General features: G+C 43.4%; 1 protein-coding gene across 1 annotated transcript; it reads left to right on the top strand.

Moving 5' to 3' along the window:
• Positions 1 to 3,580: 3,580 nt before the first annotated feature.
• Positions 3,581 to 14,229, top strand: ntmt2 (N-terminal Xaa-Pro-Lys N-methyltransferase). The gene is made up of 4 exons (XM_029708053.1): positions 3,581 to 4,157; positions 6,927 to 7,099; positions 10,098 to 10,350; positions 13,484 to 14,229. Exons 1-4 carry the CDS (start codon positions 3,917 to 3,919, stop codon positions 13,738 to 13,740), a joined length of 924 nt encoding a protein of 307 aa, XP_029563913.1. The 5' UTR covers positions 3,581 to 3,916; the 3' UTR covers positions 13,741 to 14,229.
• Positions 14,230 to 16,370: the final 2,141 nt, after the last annotated feature.

Here is a 16,370-nt window from a genome sequence, read left to right as displayed (position 1 = left end):
TACCTCTATGTGAACATTATTAGAGTGGTGTTATTTAAAGTGACTAGTGATACCTTTATTAAGTCCGTTTATTTAAGTGGCCAGAGATTTGAGTCTGTATGTTGGCAGCAGCCTCTCTGTGTTAGTGATGGCTGTTTAACATTCTGATGGTCTTGAGATAGAAGCTGTTTTTCAGTCTCTTGGTCCCTGCTTTGATGCACCGGTACTGACCTCGCCCTCGGATGATAGCAGGGTGAACAGGCAGTGGCTCAGGTATTTGTTGTCCTTGGTGATCTTTTTGGCCTTCCTGTGACATCGGGTGGTGTAGGTGCAGACCTCACTACCCTCTGGAGAGCCTTGCGGTTATGGGCGGAGCAATTGCCGTACCGGTGATACAGCCCGACAGGATGCTCTCGATTGTGCATCTGTAAAGATTTGTCAGCTTTTTAGATGACAAGCCAAATTTCTTCAGCCTCCTGAGGTTGAATTGGCACTGTTGCGCCTTCTTCCCCATCGCTGTCTGTGTGGGTGGACCATTTCAGTTTGTTCGTGGTGTTTACGCCAGGAACTTAAAACGTTCCACCTCCTCCACTGCTGTCCCATCGATGTGGATAGGGGGCTGCTCCCACTGCTGTTTCTTGAAGTCCACAATCATCTCCTTTGTTTTGTTGACGTTGAGTGAGAGGTTATTTTCCTGACACCACACTCCGAGGGCCCTCACCTCCTCCCTGTAGGCTGTCTTGTCGTTGTTGGAAACCAGGCCTACCACTGTAGTGTCGTCTGAAAACTTGATGACTGAGTTGGGTTATTCAAGGAAAGTTGGGTTGAAACATTAGGTTGCTAAGAGATGGACAAACTGAATCGCTTTCATGGAGGACTGGCTTAAATTGTGAGGTTGACCACACAATGTATTTTCATAATGAGCCAAATCTATTGGTTTTCTACCCAAAGTTGCAAAGGAAATGTTGTGATCTATTTAATAAACCATCAAAATGGATGTGTGGTGGTTTAGTTGGAACACCGGCATCTAGTGGTCAAACTACGGTACTTTCACACTACTTTAAGGTAAATAATGCAAGCGAATGGAATTACTAATTTCTCTGAACGAAAAAAAAATCTCCAGACATTATTACATTGTATGGAAAAACAATACTACAATCAAATCAAATTTATTTATAAAGCCCTTCTTACATCAGCTGATGTCGCAAAGTGCTGTAGCCGCAGGCAGAACAGTTGAAACTGGAGCAGCAGCACGACCAGGTGGACTGGGGACAGCAAGGAGTCATCAGGCCAGGTAGTCCTGAGGCATAGTCCTAGGGCTCAGGTCCGAGAGAGAGAATGAAAGAAAGAGCGAAAGAAAGAAAGAAAGAGAATTAGTGAGAGCATACTTAAATTCACACAGGACACCGGATAAGACAGGAGAAATACTCCAGATATAACAGACTGACCCTAGCCCCCCGACACAAACTATTGCAGCATAAATACTGGAGGCTGAGACAGGAGGGGTCGGGAGATACTGTGGCCCCGTCCGACGATACCCCCGGACAGGGCCAAACAGGCAGGATATAACCCCACCCACTTTGCCAAAGCACAGCCCCAACATCACTAGAGGGTTATCTCCAACCACCAACTTACCATCCTGAGACAAGGCCGAGTATAGCCCACATAGATCTCCCCCACGGCGCAAACCCAACGGGTGGGGGGGGGGGAATCCCGGACAGGAAGATCACGTCAGTGACTCAACCCACTCAAGTGACACACCCCTCCTAGGGACGGCATGGAAGAGCACCAGTAAGCCAGTGACTCAGCCCCTGTAATAGGGTTAGAGGCAAAGAATCCCAGTGGAGAGAGGGGAACCGGCCAGGCAGAGACAGCAAGGGCGGTTCGTTGCTCCAGAGCCTTTCCATTCACCTTCACACTCCTGGGCCAGACTACACTCAATCATAGGACCTACTGAAGAGATGAGTCTTCAATAAAGACTTAAAGGTTAAGACCGAGTCTGCGTCTCTCACATGGATAGACAGACCATTCCATAAAAATGGAGCTCTATAGGAGAAAGCCCTGCCTCCAGCTGTTTGCTTAGAAATTCTAGGGACAATAAGGAGGCCTGCGTCTTGTGACCGTAGCTTACGTGTTTGTATGTACGGCAGGACCAAATCGGAAAGATAGGTAGGAGCAAGCTCATGTAATGCTTTGTAGGTTAGCAGTAAAACCTTGAAATCAGCCTTTGCCTTAACAGGAAGCCAGTGTAGGGAGGCTAGCACTGGAGTAATATGATCAAATTTTCTGGTTCTAGTCAAGATTCTAGCAGCCGTGTTTAGCACTAACTGAAGTGTATTTATTGCTTTATCCGGTTAGCCGGAAAGTAGAGCATTGCAGTAGTCTAACCTAGAAGTGACAAAAGCATGGATAAATTTTTCTGCATCAGTTTTGGACAGAAAGTTTCAGATTTTTGCAATGTTACGTAGATGGAAAAAAAAGCTGTCCTTGAAACAGTCTTGATATGTTCGTCAAAAGAGAGATCAGGGTCCAGAGTAACGCCAAGGTCCTTCACAGTTTTATTTGAGACGACTGTACAACCATCAAGATGAATTGTCAGATTCAACAGAAGATCTCTTTGTTACAAGCCCCAGCTTCATACAGTTGCTTAAACATAGAGAACTGATCATGTATACTGGTTGCTTGGGTGGGACGGGTGTGGGGGGTTCGTGAGTGGGTTTGATTTTTTTTCTTCATGTCTTACTCATTGGTAGGAAGAAGTTTGGTCCAAATTGGATGTTGGGTAGTCTACAATATTTATTTAATATTATCTGACTTCAATTAATTAAAATGGCCGATTTGGGTGCAATCAATTAGCTTAATTTCTCAAAGATCTAATTATATTTAAACAAAATAATGTTTCAGGAATGCTAATCATATCTGTTACTAACTACAGAAACAATTTCAGAACAATCTGAGATGGTCGGTGTTGAAATCCTCTTTCTGGTGCTTTTTGAGATGTAACATCCCCATGGAGACTTTTCCTGATCTCCTCCACAGAGCACGGTACATCAACATCCAGGTCATTAAAGGCTGTGTATGATGACCACACAGTTTGTGTGTGTACAGAACGTGAACACTCACAAGGGCTTCTTTTTGTGATCTGAAATGTTGATTGAGTGTAGTGACATAGTGGCACGTACACATTGGGGATCTCCCTGGAGACATATGACCAAAGCAGATTCTTGAACCATCAGCCTGACACATATCTGGACCAGAAGTGCAGCGACTACAAAAACCGAGAGGCTAGGGCAAAGCTTCACCGTCTGACTATCGGCAGAAAATAAATGTCACGCGGTTTGAGTTTTGGACCGGCCATGCCTTATCATGTGCATAGGCACAGCTAAGTCTAAATGTCTCCATTCAACGCTTTAAATAGATAAAAACATCCACATGTTGTTGAGTGAATGCATGCATGGTCTACCATACGTTTTGCGGACCTATCACTTTGTAACTTAGGCATCCAAAGACAAGAACACTGTGGCTATGCATAGATACAAACATGAGAAGACTGCTAAAAATAACTGCTACATTATACGGCTGTAAGTAGCAGGGGGAGCGTATCTTGTGTGCTGCTGGTATTTGTGGGTTGAAAGCTCGGATGCCACTCTGCGTGCATGCAGCCGGGGGCAGCTTTCAGCACTGCCCCAAGATGGGATCACAGCCGATCCCTTGCTGCCAGAGAAGGTACCAGGGGACCCCAGACCCACAGATATAGCAGCACCGCAGAAGCAACAGCAGAAGCAACAACACCTTCACACTTGGTCAAACACACCTTGTGGTTCACACACACTGCTCGCTCGCTGGACTGGACTGGACACAGAGCAGAGACACTGCCACAGGCACACTAGGTCACACACACACAGACCATCCGGTTGACACACACTGAATCTCTGTGATGGACACTGCGCTGGATACAGACAAGGCAAGAATGAGCCTGGAAGATACAAAAAGGGCAGTGGTGTCTTCAAGCTCTCCACCTAACATGGAGTTCCAAGCCCTCCACCAGGCCCATCGGGACCGCTGGAAGAACACAGATGTGTCCATGTGTCGCCACAGCCTGTCCTTCCATCTGCACCACAGCCTGAGGATGGAGTTCTTCGCCAGCTTCCTGTACCTGCTGGAGCAGATCCCCCTGGGTAAGGACAGGGGCGCCACCAACCGCCTTCATCGGGCTCTGGGCAAAGTGAGGGGGAATGGGTGTGTTTGAGCATGTGTGTACTTTTGAGGGTTAAATCAGTCTTAACACGCATGCAGAGATACAGTTTGTACCGTAGGCTGTAAATGATCTATGTGGGAATATGCTATATGAGAGACGCTGGTCTTAATGGGACTTCCCTGCGTTAATAAAACCAATTATCCAACTACATTATGTGCTTTCTGTCTGTCTGATTTGGCACCATACTGGCCAGCTCCTAGAACAGAGAGAATGTGCAATCAAGCACCTACTCTAATCTATAGCTCTCATCTAAACTATAGCTCTCACAATCACCTCGGTGTACCCTGATTTCAGGTCCTATAATCAGTTAAAAATGTTCCCACCATCTAACCATACTGACCATTTATCATGATTAAACAAGAGGTGGAACCTATGCATCTCAATGCATGATGATATAGTAAAGAGAGAGAAGCGCTAACTGTGTAGTAGGTTACTCGTACTGTACGTCCAGTGGCCTTGGGGTGTGTTCGCAAATTAAATCTGGAGTACCAGAGTGCAGTCTGGGCGTTTGTAAATTCAGAGTGTTGTCAGATTGTCCTGGAAATTCAGAGTGTTTTGCTCTCGGAGAGTGCAGAGTACACACTGGATACTCTGGCCAAGGAGTAGGGTTGATCCTAGAGTTCTGACCTCACTACGGCAGTCAAGCACCCAAGCTAACTGGCTAAGTTTGGCTAGCTGGCTAGCCACTTCCAGACACAAATGAGAGAACAGCTCACTCTGACCATTTTACTCACCCTAGCAGAGCTGGTTAGGCTGTTTTCATGTTATCCAGAGCTGGTTAGGCTGTTTTCATGTTATCCAGAGCTGGTTAGGCTGTTTTCATGTTATCCAGAGCTGGTTAGGCTGTTTTCATGATATCCAGAGATGGTTAGGCTGTTTTCATGATATCCAGAGATGGTTAGGCTGTTTTCATGTTATCCAGAGCTGGTTAGGCTGTTTTCATGTTATCCAGAGCTGGTTAGGCTGTTTTCATGTTATCCAGAGCTGGTTAGGCTGTTTTCATGTTATCCAGAGCGTTGGTGACCGTAACTGTGCTGCTGGCAACAATGTAATAACTTTTTTTTAACGACGTTTACCAACACCGGCCATATTCAACTGGTGTTGAGCGCTCGTAAATTCGTCAGTTATTCTGCACTCTGGCACAATCAGACGATCAGTGCTCTGAAATCGGAGTAGATAGCTAGAGTGAATTTATTCATTTTCATTTTCTTGAAGATTTCAGTGGGTCAAACTAACCTATCCAGGAATAGCCCCATCAATGGCATGTGAAGTGTGTAAGCACTGTGCCATGTCAAGAAGTGTTTGATACATGACAGTCAAGAGTTTCATAGTCATTATTTGATTTATTTATTGAACCTTTATTTAACTCGGCAAGTCAGTTAAGAACAAATTCTTATTTACAATGACGGCCTGCCTTGATCAGGGGCAGAACGACAGATTTTTACCTTGTCAAACAATTCCCTAATTACATGCAAATTGGTGTGTAAACCTCTGACATTCTCTTGGTGTTGAAATTCAGTCCTTTGGTGAAGGAGATGTTTGTCCAAACAGATGAAAGGGCACAGAGTCTGGTAACTTTTTACCTTCACTAATGAGGTGAACTAATTGTGGGTGATGATAGGGGAAGTTGGCCGTAAAATGGCATTTGACTGGCAGAATGACACCATTCACACTCAGTCTTCCTGTCCTCTGAGACATCTTGACCTTGTTACTATACTTATCCCTCTCTCCTGAAGGCGTCCCGAGTGTGCACACCAATACTGTATCAGAATACAATCTGATGCCTTGTGACCTTCAAACATTACTCGGCCAAGTGAACACCTGACTTGAGACGTATTGAAAGTTCTTGACATGTATGATCCAATACTCTAATTGTCTTCTTCCCCTTGGTTTTAACCTCTGTCTGGAGGTGGCTGTGGAAATCACACTCCTCGACCTCTTCCCTGTTGGGTGCCATTTAGCATTGTGGCGTGAGTTCAACTGGAAGTAAATGACTTTATAATGACATCAGGGACTCTGAGAGGGTGATTGTTGCATCATGTTGCCATAAATTTTCCCGTGACACGTCTCCAGCTGACAAATGCATCTGCCCTCCCCCGACCCCCACCCTGACCCCCACCCAACGTGTCGGCTAAGCCCAGAGAAATGTCTGCCAATACTTCTAGTTTTAACCAAAGGTCCCTCTCACTGGAAATACTGTACTTACCAAGACCTACAAAACAAATAGAAACATATAGAATAATTTTACTCAAACTGGTGAGAAAAAAGTACAACCCCAGTGTCAAAGGTCATGGGCTTGAATACCAAAATGAACAGTAAAAGTTTATAATCAAAGCATTGGGTGCATACAGTACCAACATATATATTGTTTACATCACATACCTGTAGTCCTCTTACTCCACACCACAGCTGATCATGCGGTTGGAAAATACCCTTATTTTTAGACTTATAATCAAATTATTGTCACGCGTCTCTCGGCCAGATCATCAGCTCTTATCCGGTCCATAGTTAGTGATCCAGTGTCCTGTTATGTTCTTCAGCACACCTGTTCCTCCTGAGTGACTTTGTCCTCTTCCCCAGTAGTGTGGTGAAGAGTGTTATTCACACAGATATAACATGACAATGGCACTTGACTATGGCCATAGGAAAAGGTCAATCAGTTGTGTGTGTGTGTGAGTGTATCCCACAGTCAAGCTCTTCGCGGTGACCTGCGAGAAAATCAAAGGGGAGAAGTACTTCTACTACAAGGCGCAGCAGTTCTACGAGGACGTGGAGCCATCAGAGGAGGGGATGATGGGAGACTTCGTTGAGATCTCCCACATCGACCTGGAAGGCTCCAGGAACTTTCTGAACAGGTTTATTGTAAGTCTATACTACATTACACGTGTGTCACTGAAATGACACCTCTGCCTTGGTTGAAAACTGTGTGGGAGTGACCTCGGAGACTAAACCTGTTACAGAACCCAAGTTGATATTTGTATCAGTATCTGTTTATGACATGAAATGCATCATCTTTCTGCTATAAAAAGACCTTCTCCCATGAGTCCATCCCTTCTCATCTACAAAGGGAGCTGTGTCTCTGCCCAGAACACACCATGTCGCTAATGGTCATCTTGACCTTCTGCCAGGCCGGCTCTATAACAACACCCTCATGTCCAGAGCCCCAGATATTAATCCCCAATGTTACACTAGGTCCACAAGACTGGAGAGGGTCAACGTGTGTGTGTGTGCTGTACTTACATGAATGTTAATTAATGGGGATTTGTGTTACATGGAAACTAGGCTATTAATGGTCATATCTGGTGTGGTTCTCATTATTGATAGTCATATCTGGTGTAGTTCTCATTATTGATAACACACACACACACACCTGTCTACTGCACCTCCCCTTGCCAGTTGTGTTCTGATCTGGCTACACCTGTCTACTGCACCTCCCCTTGCCAGTTGTGTTCTGATCTGGCTACACCTGTCTACTGCACCTCCCCTTGCCATCTGTGTTCTGATCTGGCTACATCTGCCTACTGCACCTCCCCTTGCCAGCTGTGTTCTGATCTGGCTACACCTGTCTGCTGCACCTCCCCTTGCCAGTTGTGTTCTGATCTGGCTACACCTGTCTACTGCACCTCCCCTTGCCAGCTGTGTTCTGATCTGGCTACACCTGTCTACTGCACCTCCCCTTGCCAGCTGTGTTCTGATCTGGCTACACCTGTCTACTGCACCTCCCCTTGCCAGTTGTGTTCTGATCTGGCTACACCTGTCTACTGCACCTCCCCTTGCCAGCTGTGTTCTGATCTGGCTACATCTGTCTACTGCACCTCCCCTTGCCAGCTGTGTTCTGATCTGGCTACACCTGTCTACTGCACCTCCCCTTGCCAGTAGAGTTAGGAACTTATTCCAGACTATAATAATCTGCCATTTCAGTCACAAGACAAATATCCTTGAATAGCTTTACTGCTCGCCGGGGGGTAAAGCAGGGGACTTTCACAATGATGTGTATAGGTAACATACACATGTTAGCAGTGGTGTAAAGTACTTCAGTAAAAACACTTTACTGTACTACTTAAGTATTGTTTTGGGGTATCTGTACTTACTTTACTATTTCTATTTTTGACAACTTTTACTTTTACTTCACTACATTCTTAAGGAAAATGATGTACTTTTTACTCCATACATTTTCCCTGACACCTAAAAGAACTCGTTACATTTTGAATGCTTTGCAGGACAGGAAAATGTTCCAATTCACACACTTAGCAAAATCCCTGGTCATCCATACTGCCTCTGATCTGGAGGACTCACTAAACATAAATGTTTGGTTTGTAAATTATGTCTGGGTGTTGGAGTATGCCCCTGGCTATTCGTAAATACAAAATAAAAAAATAACATTGTGCGTCTGGTTTGATCAATATAAGGAATTTAAAATGAGTTATACTTTTACTTTTGATACTTAAGTATATTTAAAACCAAATACTTTTAGACTTTTACTCAAGTAGTATTTTACTGTGCGACGTTCACTTTTACTTGAGTCATTTTCTATTAAACCTTTTACTGCAGTGTGCTAAATCAGGGTCACACAGAGTGTTTCTGGGTAGTCTTAAACAAATCTACTTTCAAACAAAATTATACACCTCACACACATGGTTATGGGCTTAAACAAAAGAAGACACCTGTACCATGTCAGATATAGAGATGAAATGTATTACATTTTGAGTTTGCATCCCAATATTACACTTTATATAAATCCCAGAAGACTGAAAGATAAAACCGTTTGACATAGAAACACTGGATTTTCTGCGGCTTCTTTAAAATCATGTTTATTAATTATGAAATGATGAAACATATTAAGAACTTTCTTCCTATGGGGCAACTAGGTCATTTGACTGCAGGAAAGGGCTACAGTACCTTTACTTTTACTCAGGTATGATAATTAGGTCATTTTCCCACCACTGTATGTTAGAGCAGACATCATATACAGATGTAGGATCTTCCTTTGAGCCAGATTGCTACAACAGGAAAATAATCCTGAAGCAATAGAAAATGTGAATTATTATGTGGATTATAATTAATGGACAATGGCAAAGGCCCTGTGTATGACGGATATAGCTTTAGTTGCACAACATAGTCTTAGATTAGGGTCACCCGAAACGTTATACAGCTGGCTACATTTCATAGTACTAGACCTATGAGTCGTCGTTCCATGTACTGCTCAACTGCTCTCTTGTACAAGGACATCCTTAGCTGAGACAGAGGAAGAGAACGCTATGTTTCAGTCATACTCCATGGTCTCCTAAAACTCTACTGTGCAGAGTCTGGATTCTAATCCTGACAACTCCATTAAAACCTAACACAATGGGGAAATGTAGAGTGCAGCTAGGTTAAACTGAAGAACAAGCTATGTGAGCAATATGGCAGTAATTCACCAAACCAGGAAGCATCCTCCAACAACCATAGAGTTCCTCCGGGCCCCATCTTTCACCGAATCACGGACTGGGGCCCCCCCTCATTCCTCAGGGAAGAGAGGGAGAGGAGTGAGGTCAGAGTACAAAATGCAAAGAAGTTAAAACGAGCATGAATCAAGCAAAGTTATTTTTTTGTTCTCTATGTAAGGTCAAAGTTCATAGTGTCATTACCCTGAGGTATGGTGCTTGTTTCTGCTCTCTGGGCTTTTGGGTTACAGAGGCCAGACATCTGGTATAGAAAAAAAGAATATGTATTACTGTGATCATAGCAAAGGATGCCAGGTAGCCTGATGTTTGCGTATACTTTTCCTGTTCGGAAGGTTTTTAAAATGTCTGTTACATTACTGTAGTGTGTCTATTTACCAATGTGTACATGCTTGTGTATCGTTCCATTCTTCAAACAGGGTCCTGGTAAGGCTGACACTAAGTGTGCCCTGGACTGTGGTTGTGGGATTGGGCGGGTATCTAAAGGTGTCCTCCTGCCCATCTTTGAGACCATGGAGATGTGTGACATGATTGAGGCCTTTCTACTCCATGCCCATGAGGAGTACCTAGGAGACGACGCTGACCGCATAGAAACATACTACTGTTACAACCTGCAGGAGCTAACACCTCCCTCAAGGAAATATGACGTCATCTGGATGCAGTGGTGTGCATGTAAGACTCACTCTCTGGTCTACGTATGTGTTTGTGTCTGATTGTGTGTGTCTGATAGTGTGTGTGCGTCATGTTTGTGATGTTTTCATGTTTTGACCTCTCATCTACTGTGTTTTTTCCATATGAGGTTGTTTACATTCAGTAAGTGTGAGTACCTCCGTATGTAGAACGTCATATTAAAGCAACATGCAGTGTATATACTGTATTCCATACTATCTATTGCATCTTAGCCTACGCCGCTCTGACATTGCTCATCCATATATTTAAGCAATAAGGCCTGAGGGGGTGTGGTATACGGTCAATATACCACGGCTAGGGCTGTTCTTAGCGACGACACAACGCGGAGTACTAGGACACAGTCCTTAGCCATGGTATATTGGTCATATATCACAAACCCCCGAGGTGCCTTATTGCTATTATAAACTGGTTACCAACATAATTAGAGCAGTAAAAATAAATGTTTTGTCATACCCATGGTATACGGTCTGATATACCACAGCTTTCAGCCAATCAGCATTCAGGATTCGAACCACCCAGTTAATAATTATATTTATATATTCTTATTCCATTCCTTACTAAGATTTGTGTGTATTATGTATTTGTTGTGGAATTGTTAGATATTACTTGTTAGATGTTGCTGCACTGTCAGAACTAGAAGCACAAGCATTTCGCTATACTCTTATTAACATCTGCTAACCATGTGTATGTGACCAATAACATTTGATTTGATGTTGATTTGACATTACAGCAACATACAGACATTACAGTGGGGGAAAAAAGTATTTGATCCCCTGCTGATTTTGCACGTTTGCCCACTGACAAAGAAATTATCAGTCTATAATTTTTATGGTAGGTTTATTTGAACAGTGAGAGTCAGAATAACAACAAAAAAATCCAGAAAAACGCATGTCAAAAATGTTATAAAATTATTTGCATTTTAATGAGGGAAATAAGTATTTGACCCCTCTGCAAAACATGACTTAGTACTTGGTGCCAAAACCCTTGTTGGCAATCACAGAGGTCAGACGTTTCTTGTAGTTGGCCACCAGGTTTGCACACATCTCAGGAGGGATTTTGTCCCACTCCTCTTTGCAGATCTTCTCCAAGTCATTAAGGTTTCAAGGCTGACGTTTGGCAACTCGAACCTTCAGCTCCCTCCATAGATTTTCTATGGGATTAAGGTCTGGAGACTGGCTAGGCCACTCCAGGACCTTAATGTGCTTGTTCTTGAGCCACTCCTTTGTTGCCTTGGCCGTGTGTTTTGGGTTATTGTCACGCTGGAATACCCATCCACGACCCATTTTCAATGCCCTGGCTGAGGGAAGGAGGTTCTCACCCAAGATTTGACGGTACATGGCCCCGTCCATCGTCCCTTTGATGCGGTGAAGTTGTCCTGTCCCCTTAGCAGAAAAACACCCCCAAAGCATAATGTTTCCACCTCCATGTTTGACGGTGGAGATGGTGTTCTTGGGGTCATAGGCAGCATTCCTCCTCCAAACACGGCGAGTTGAGTTGATGTCAAAGAGCTCCATTTTGGTCTCATCTGACCACAACACTTTCACCCAGTTGTCCTCTGAATCATTCAGATGTTCATTGGCAAACTTCAGACGGGCATGTATATGTGCTTTCTTGAGCAGGGGGACCTTGCGGGCGCTGCAGGATTTCAGTCCTTCACGGCGTAGTGTGTTACCAATTGTTTTCTTGATGACTATGGTCCCAGCTGCCTTGAGATCATTGGCAAGATCCTCCCGTGTAGTTCTGGGCTGATTCCTCACTGTTCTCATGATCATTGCAACTCCACGAGGTGAGATCTTGCATGGAGCCCCAGGCCGAGGGAGATTGACAGTTCTTTTGTGTTTCTTCCATTTGCGAATAATCGCACCAAATGTTGTCACCTTCTCACCAAGCTGCTTGGCGATGGTCTTGTAACCCATTCCAGCCTTGTGTAGGTCTACAATCTTGTCCCTGACATCCTTGGAGAGCTCTTTGGTCTTGGTCATGGTGGAGAGTTTGGAATCTGATTGATTGATTGCTTCTGTGGACAGGTGTCTTTTATACAGGTAACAAGCTGAGATTAGGATCACTCCCTTTAAGAGTGTGCCCCTAATCTCAGCTCGTTTGTAATGGCTGTCATAGAGAGGGGACCAAAGCACAGCGTGTTGATTGCTCATGATGAATATTTATTTTAACTCAGAACACTAAAGAAAATATAACAAAGAGAAAACGAAAGCGCACAGTTCTGTCAGGTACAGAAAACTAAACAGAAGACAACTACCCACAAACACAGGTGGAAAAAAACCCTACTTAAGTATGATCTCCAATTAGAGACAACGAGGACCAGCTGCCTCTAATTGGAGATCATCCCAAAAAACAACAACATAGAAATAGAAAAACACTAAACACCCTCTGTCACGCCCTGACCTACTCTACCATAGAAAATAACATCTTACTATGGTCAGGACGTGACATCGTTACCTGTATAAAAGACACCTGGGAGCCAGAAATCTTTCTGATTGAAAGGGGTCAAATACTTATTTCCCTCATTAAAATGCAAATCAATTTATAAAATGTTTTACATGCGTTTTTCTGGATTTTTGTTGTTGTTATTCTGTCTCTCACTGTTCAAATAAACCTACCATTAAAATTATAGACTGATCATTTCTTTGTCAGTGGGAAAACGTACAAAATCAGCTGGGGATCAAATACTTTTTTCCCTCACTGTAGATATCAGAGCTCCTTGTCAGTGGTGACAACAGCATTTAAAAGAGTCTGTATGAAGAACTCTGCCCAACTCCAGTCTTATTTTAGGAGAGACCAGCATTGATTTTTCAGTGAAGGGATATTTCAGGTTGTGTTTATATTGCCATGTTATGGGACCTCCTCATGTCACGCCTCTGATTCATTGGGTGAGCCCTGTCATGCTTAGGGTTTGCTCTGTCACGTTCCGTGTAGGGCAGGTTATATAAGAGAACTCGAGGTGGATGACGAATCTAGGTTCTAGATCTCAGAGAAAAAAGTATGGGTGGATAAAATCTATATAGTTAAAATAAGTTTGACAGACAGACGCAGGCAGACAGACAGACTCTCCCTTACTCTGATTGGTGGGTCTTGTGTTGTGCTGTCCCATCTCCAGGTCACCTGACGGACAGGGACCTGATGCAGTTCCTGATGCGCTGTAAGAAGAGTCTGCGGCCCAACGGGGTTATCATCATTAAGGACAACATGGCCCGGAAGGGCTGCAAGCTGGATCCCATCGACAGCAGCATCATCCGCCACCTGGACATCATGAAGGACATCATCTTTAAGGCCGGCCTGAAGGTCCTGGCTGTGGAGAAACAAGAAGGATTCCCCGACGTCATTGTCCCTGTGTGGATGATCGCTATGCAGTAGACAGACGAACGGATGGACGGACTGACTGGCAGATAGACAGTATACAGTACTTTCCTTATTAGACATTCTGACACACTATTACAAGATTGTAATGTCTCACACCCACTGACAAGCAAACTGGCACCCTGACAAGCGCACACTACTACTCCAATGAAGACAGAATGGTGTATATATAGATTTTACGTAGCTTTTTTTTGCCAGTGTATTTTTTTTTATACCTCTGCCTGTAATATTGCAGATTTTAAATGTAGACTACTTTTTTACACGACAGTACATGTTTTCTGGTTTGTCATTGTATAGTTAAGTTGAAATGCAGTATGTTGTGCTGACTGTAGCCTAGACTAATGCCTTAGCAAAAAAAATGCCTTAGCAACAAATAAATTGCCTTAGCAACAAACAAAATGCCTCAGCAACAAACAAAGTATTTTCATATGGTACGCTGATGTATGTTGCATAATGTATTCGTGCTCATTAAACTTTACAATGTAACCTCTAGACTTGCTGTATTTCTTTGAGATCACACAGAACAATACAGAATAATTGCATAGTTTGGACTCTGAGAAGTACCTTAGAGCTTTACTATAAGTTTTACTATAATTGCATACCATACGGAAATAGTTGCATGAATTTAGATTTTGCAAATGCTTTCTGTCAGAATATGTTTCTCATTATATTCCTGAAACAAAAGATAATAGGATTAGAGATGTGTAATCATAGTTGGCTATTATAATCAAGTCTGGGATGTAAACACTGAACCATTTACCTCTTAAAGTACTACAGTTACACTACATTCTCCCAGCCAAGCCAACAACCGAACAAGGTGCAATCTAAATGAGCACAGCACGGAGAAGAAGAGATCATTTAGAGCCTCTTAAATGGTTATGATAATGCTCCTAAGTATATTTTGTTCCTAACTAGCCCACAGTAGAAGAATGGCATTGTTTAGGTTAATGACTTTCAGCTGGAGCCCTGAGGAGGAAGGGGAGTTGATTACTTCCTGCTTTGGGTTTGACGGACAGACAGTGCTCGCTTTCATATCTGCCTTGGCATCGGTTCAGGCCTGTCAGGTTCTGTCTGCATAAAACACATCCAGCAGTCGCATTGAATATTTAGGGTGTACGGCTAGTCGGTTACACAGAAGTGGGTTTGGGTTGTACAAAAGTGGTGAAGACTTGTTCCTCCCTAATTCTGAATGAATGGATGGCTTGTCAATGACGAGTGACTGAGACCCCTGAAAAATAAGAAAAAAATGAAATATATGAAAGTGTTGATGGCAAGAAGTCCTGTCTGAGAAGGAATGGCGTGAGATGCTCCATACAGTGTTTTCTCAGGTCAGAAAGAGTATTTTGAGATGTGAACAACCCATATATACATACATTCCCCACATCCCGTATGAATTAAAGATCAAAATGCCCCATGGTGAAATTTGTAGATCTTTTTTTCTCTCTTTGGCAAATAGCAGCCAAATGTGCTGTCACCTTTTCAGAAGTGGTTAGTGCCTGTGACAGTCAAGGCTATCAGTCCTAATACTTCTCAATGTCCCAGAAGCAGTTTGAATATATTTGCTGACTTAACACTAATTTGTCCAGTCACGTCAGCAGTGGAGAACATTGGGCCCAGGTCCAGACTGACTATATCAAACCCGGTAAAACTTTAACTGACTAAAATATTGTTTGGGACAGGGCTGATGACCGAGAAACACACCACTGCAGAGAACAATCCATGTTTTTGCCATTATAAAAGAGTGAGTTCATTTGAATTATGCGGCAAAGACTGTTGAATAGATGTTGTTAGAGCAGCAGTGTCTTTCTTCATGTGAGGAATCCGACAACAACAAGAGGGTCGTTTTTCTAGTTTCCAGACTGGGTCCATGAAGCACCCAGACAGTCTGTGCTTTGATCCTGAATAGAGTGAGCCTTTGTGGGCTCCACACTGGAGGGGAAACCTCAGTCTTCTGAGCCCAGCCAGGATACTTTCAACCAGGGATAGAGAGAGACGGGAGAGGGGAGGTTTGTCTTGCCTTCCCTGGGAGAATTCAGACCAGAGGAATGTACTTTTATATGCATCCCTCGTTCTCATAGTAAATCAAGTTACAGAAAAAAAGTGGACCTGATGATTTTGGGCTGGCTCTTCTTCTATGGTGAGAAAACCACATTTCTCCCGTAAACACTCTCAGCATGCTGTCTGTCTGTCTGTGTCTGTCTGTCTGTCTGTCTGTCTGACGTGGTTTAATCTCATTCTGCTCCATCAGCTCAAAGGGCAGGGATTGGTTACACACACATTTTAAAGGTCCCGTGGACATGTGATATTGAGCAACGTGTTTTCTGCCAGGGTATCAAGTGCTGCTGACATGAAGCTATAATCCAGGCCAAACAAACAGTGACAAATTACAGCATCCTGACTGACAGCAAAGAGTGGTCAGGCAGTTCAAAGTTACTCCTCTCTTCCCTAGCCTCTCTTTATTGTATTGGAAGAGAGTTGCTGTACTGTAAACACTGTTAACACTCTCAGTATGTTTTTACTGAAAGGTTTTACTTTTTCTGAAAACACAAGCCACTGAGCACAAACTGGAATCAACGTTGTTTCAACGTATTGTGATGTGGAATCCAAGTGTAAAAAAATGTATTGGA

This window comes from Salmo trutta, chromosome 22, assembly GCF_901001165.1.
Source record: "Salmo trutta chromosome 22, fSalTru1.1, whole genome shotgun sequence".
NCBI classification, from domain to species: domain Eukaryota; kingdom Metazoa; phylum Chordata; class Actinopteri; order Salmoniformes; family Salmonidae; genus Salmo; species Salmo trutta.
This window is presented reverse-complemented; position numbering and strand designations above follow the sequence as displayed.

Bases quoted from the DNA above. Each gene is read 5' to 3' on its own strand.
- ntmt2 (XM_029708053.1), top strand. From the start codon at position 3,917: ATGGACACTGCGCTGGATACAGACAAGGCAAGAATGAGCCTGGAAGAT. The intron at 4,158-6,926 runs GTAAGGACAGGG...TGTATCCCACAG, and splicing joins GCTGGAGCAGATCCCCCTGG to TCAAGCTCTTCGCGGTGACC. The intron at 10,351-13,483 runs GTAAGACTCACT...TCCCATCTCCAG, and splicing joins CTGGATGCAGTGGTGTGCAT to GTCACCTGACGGACAGGGAC.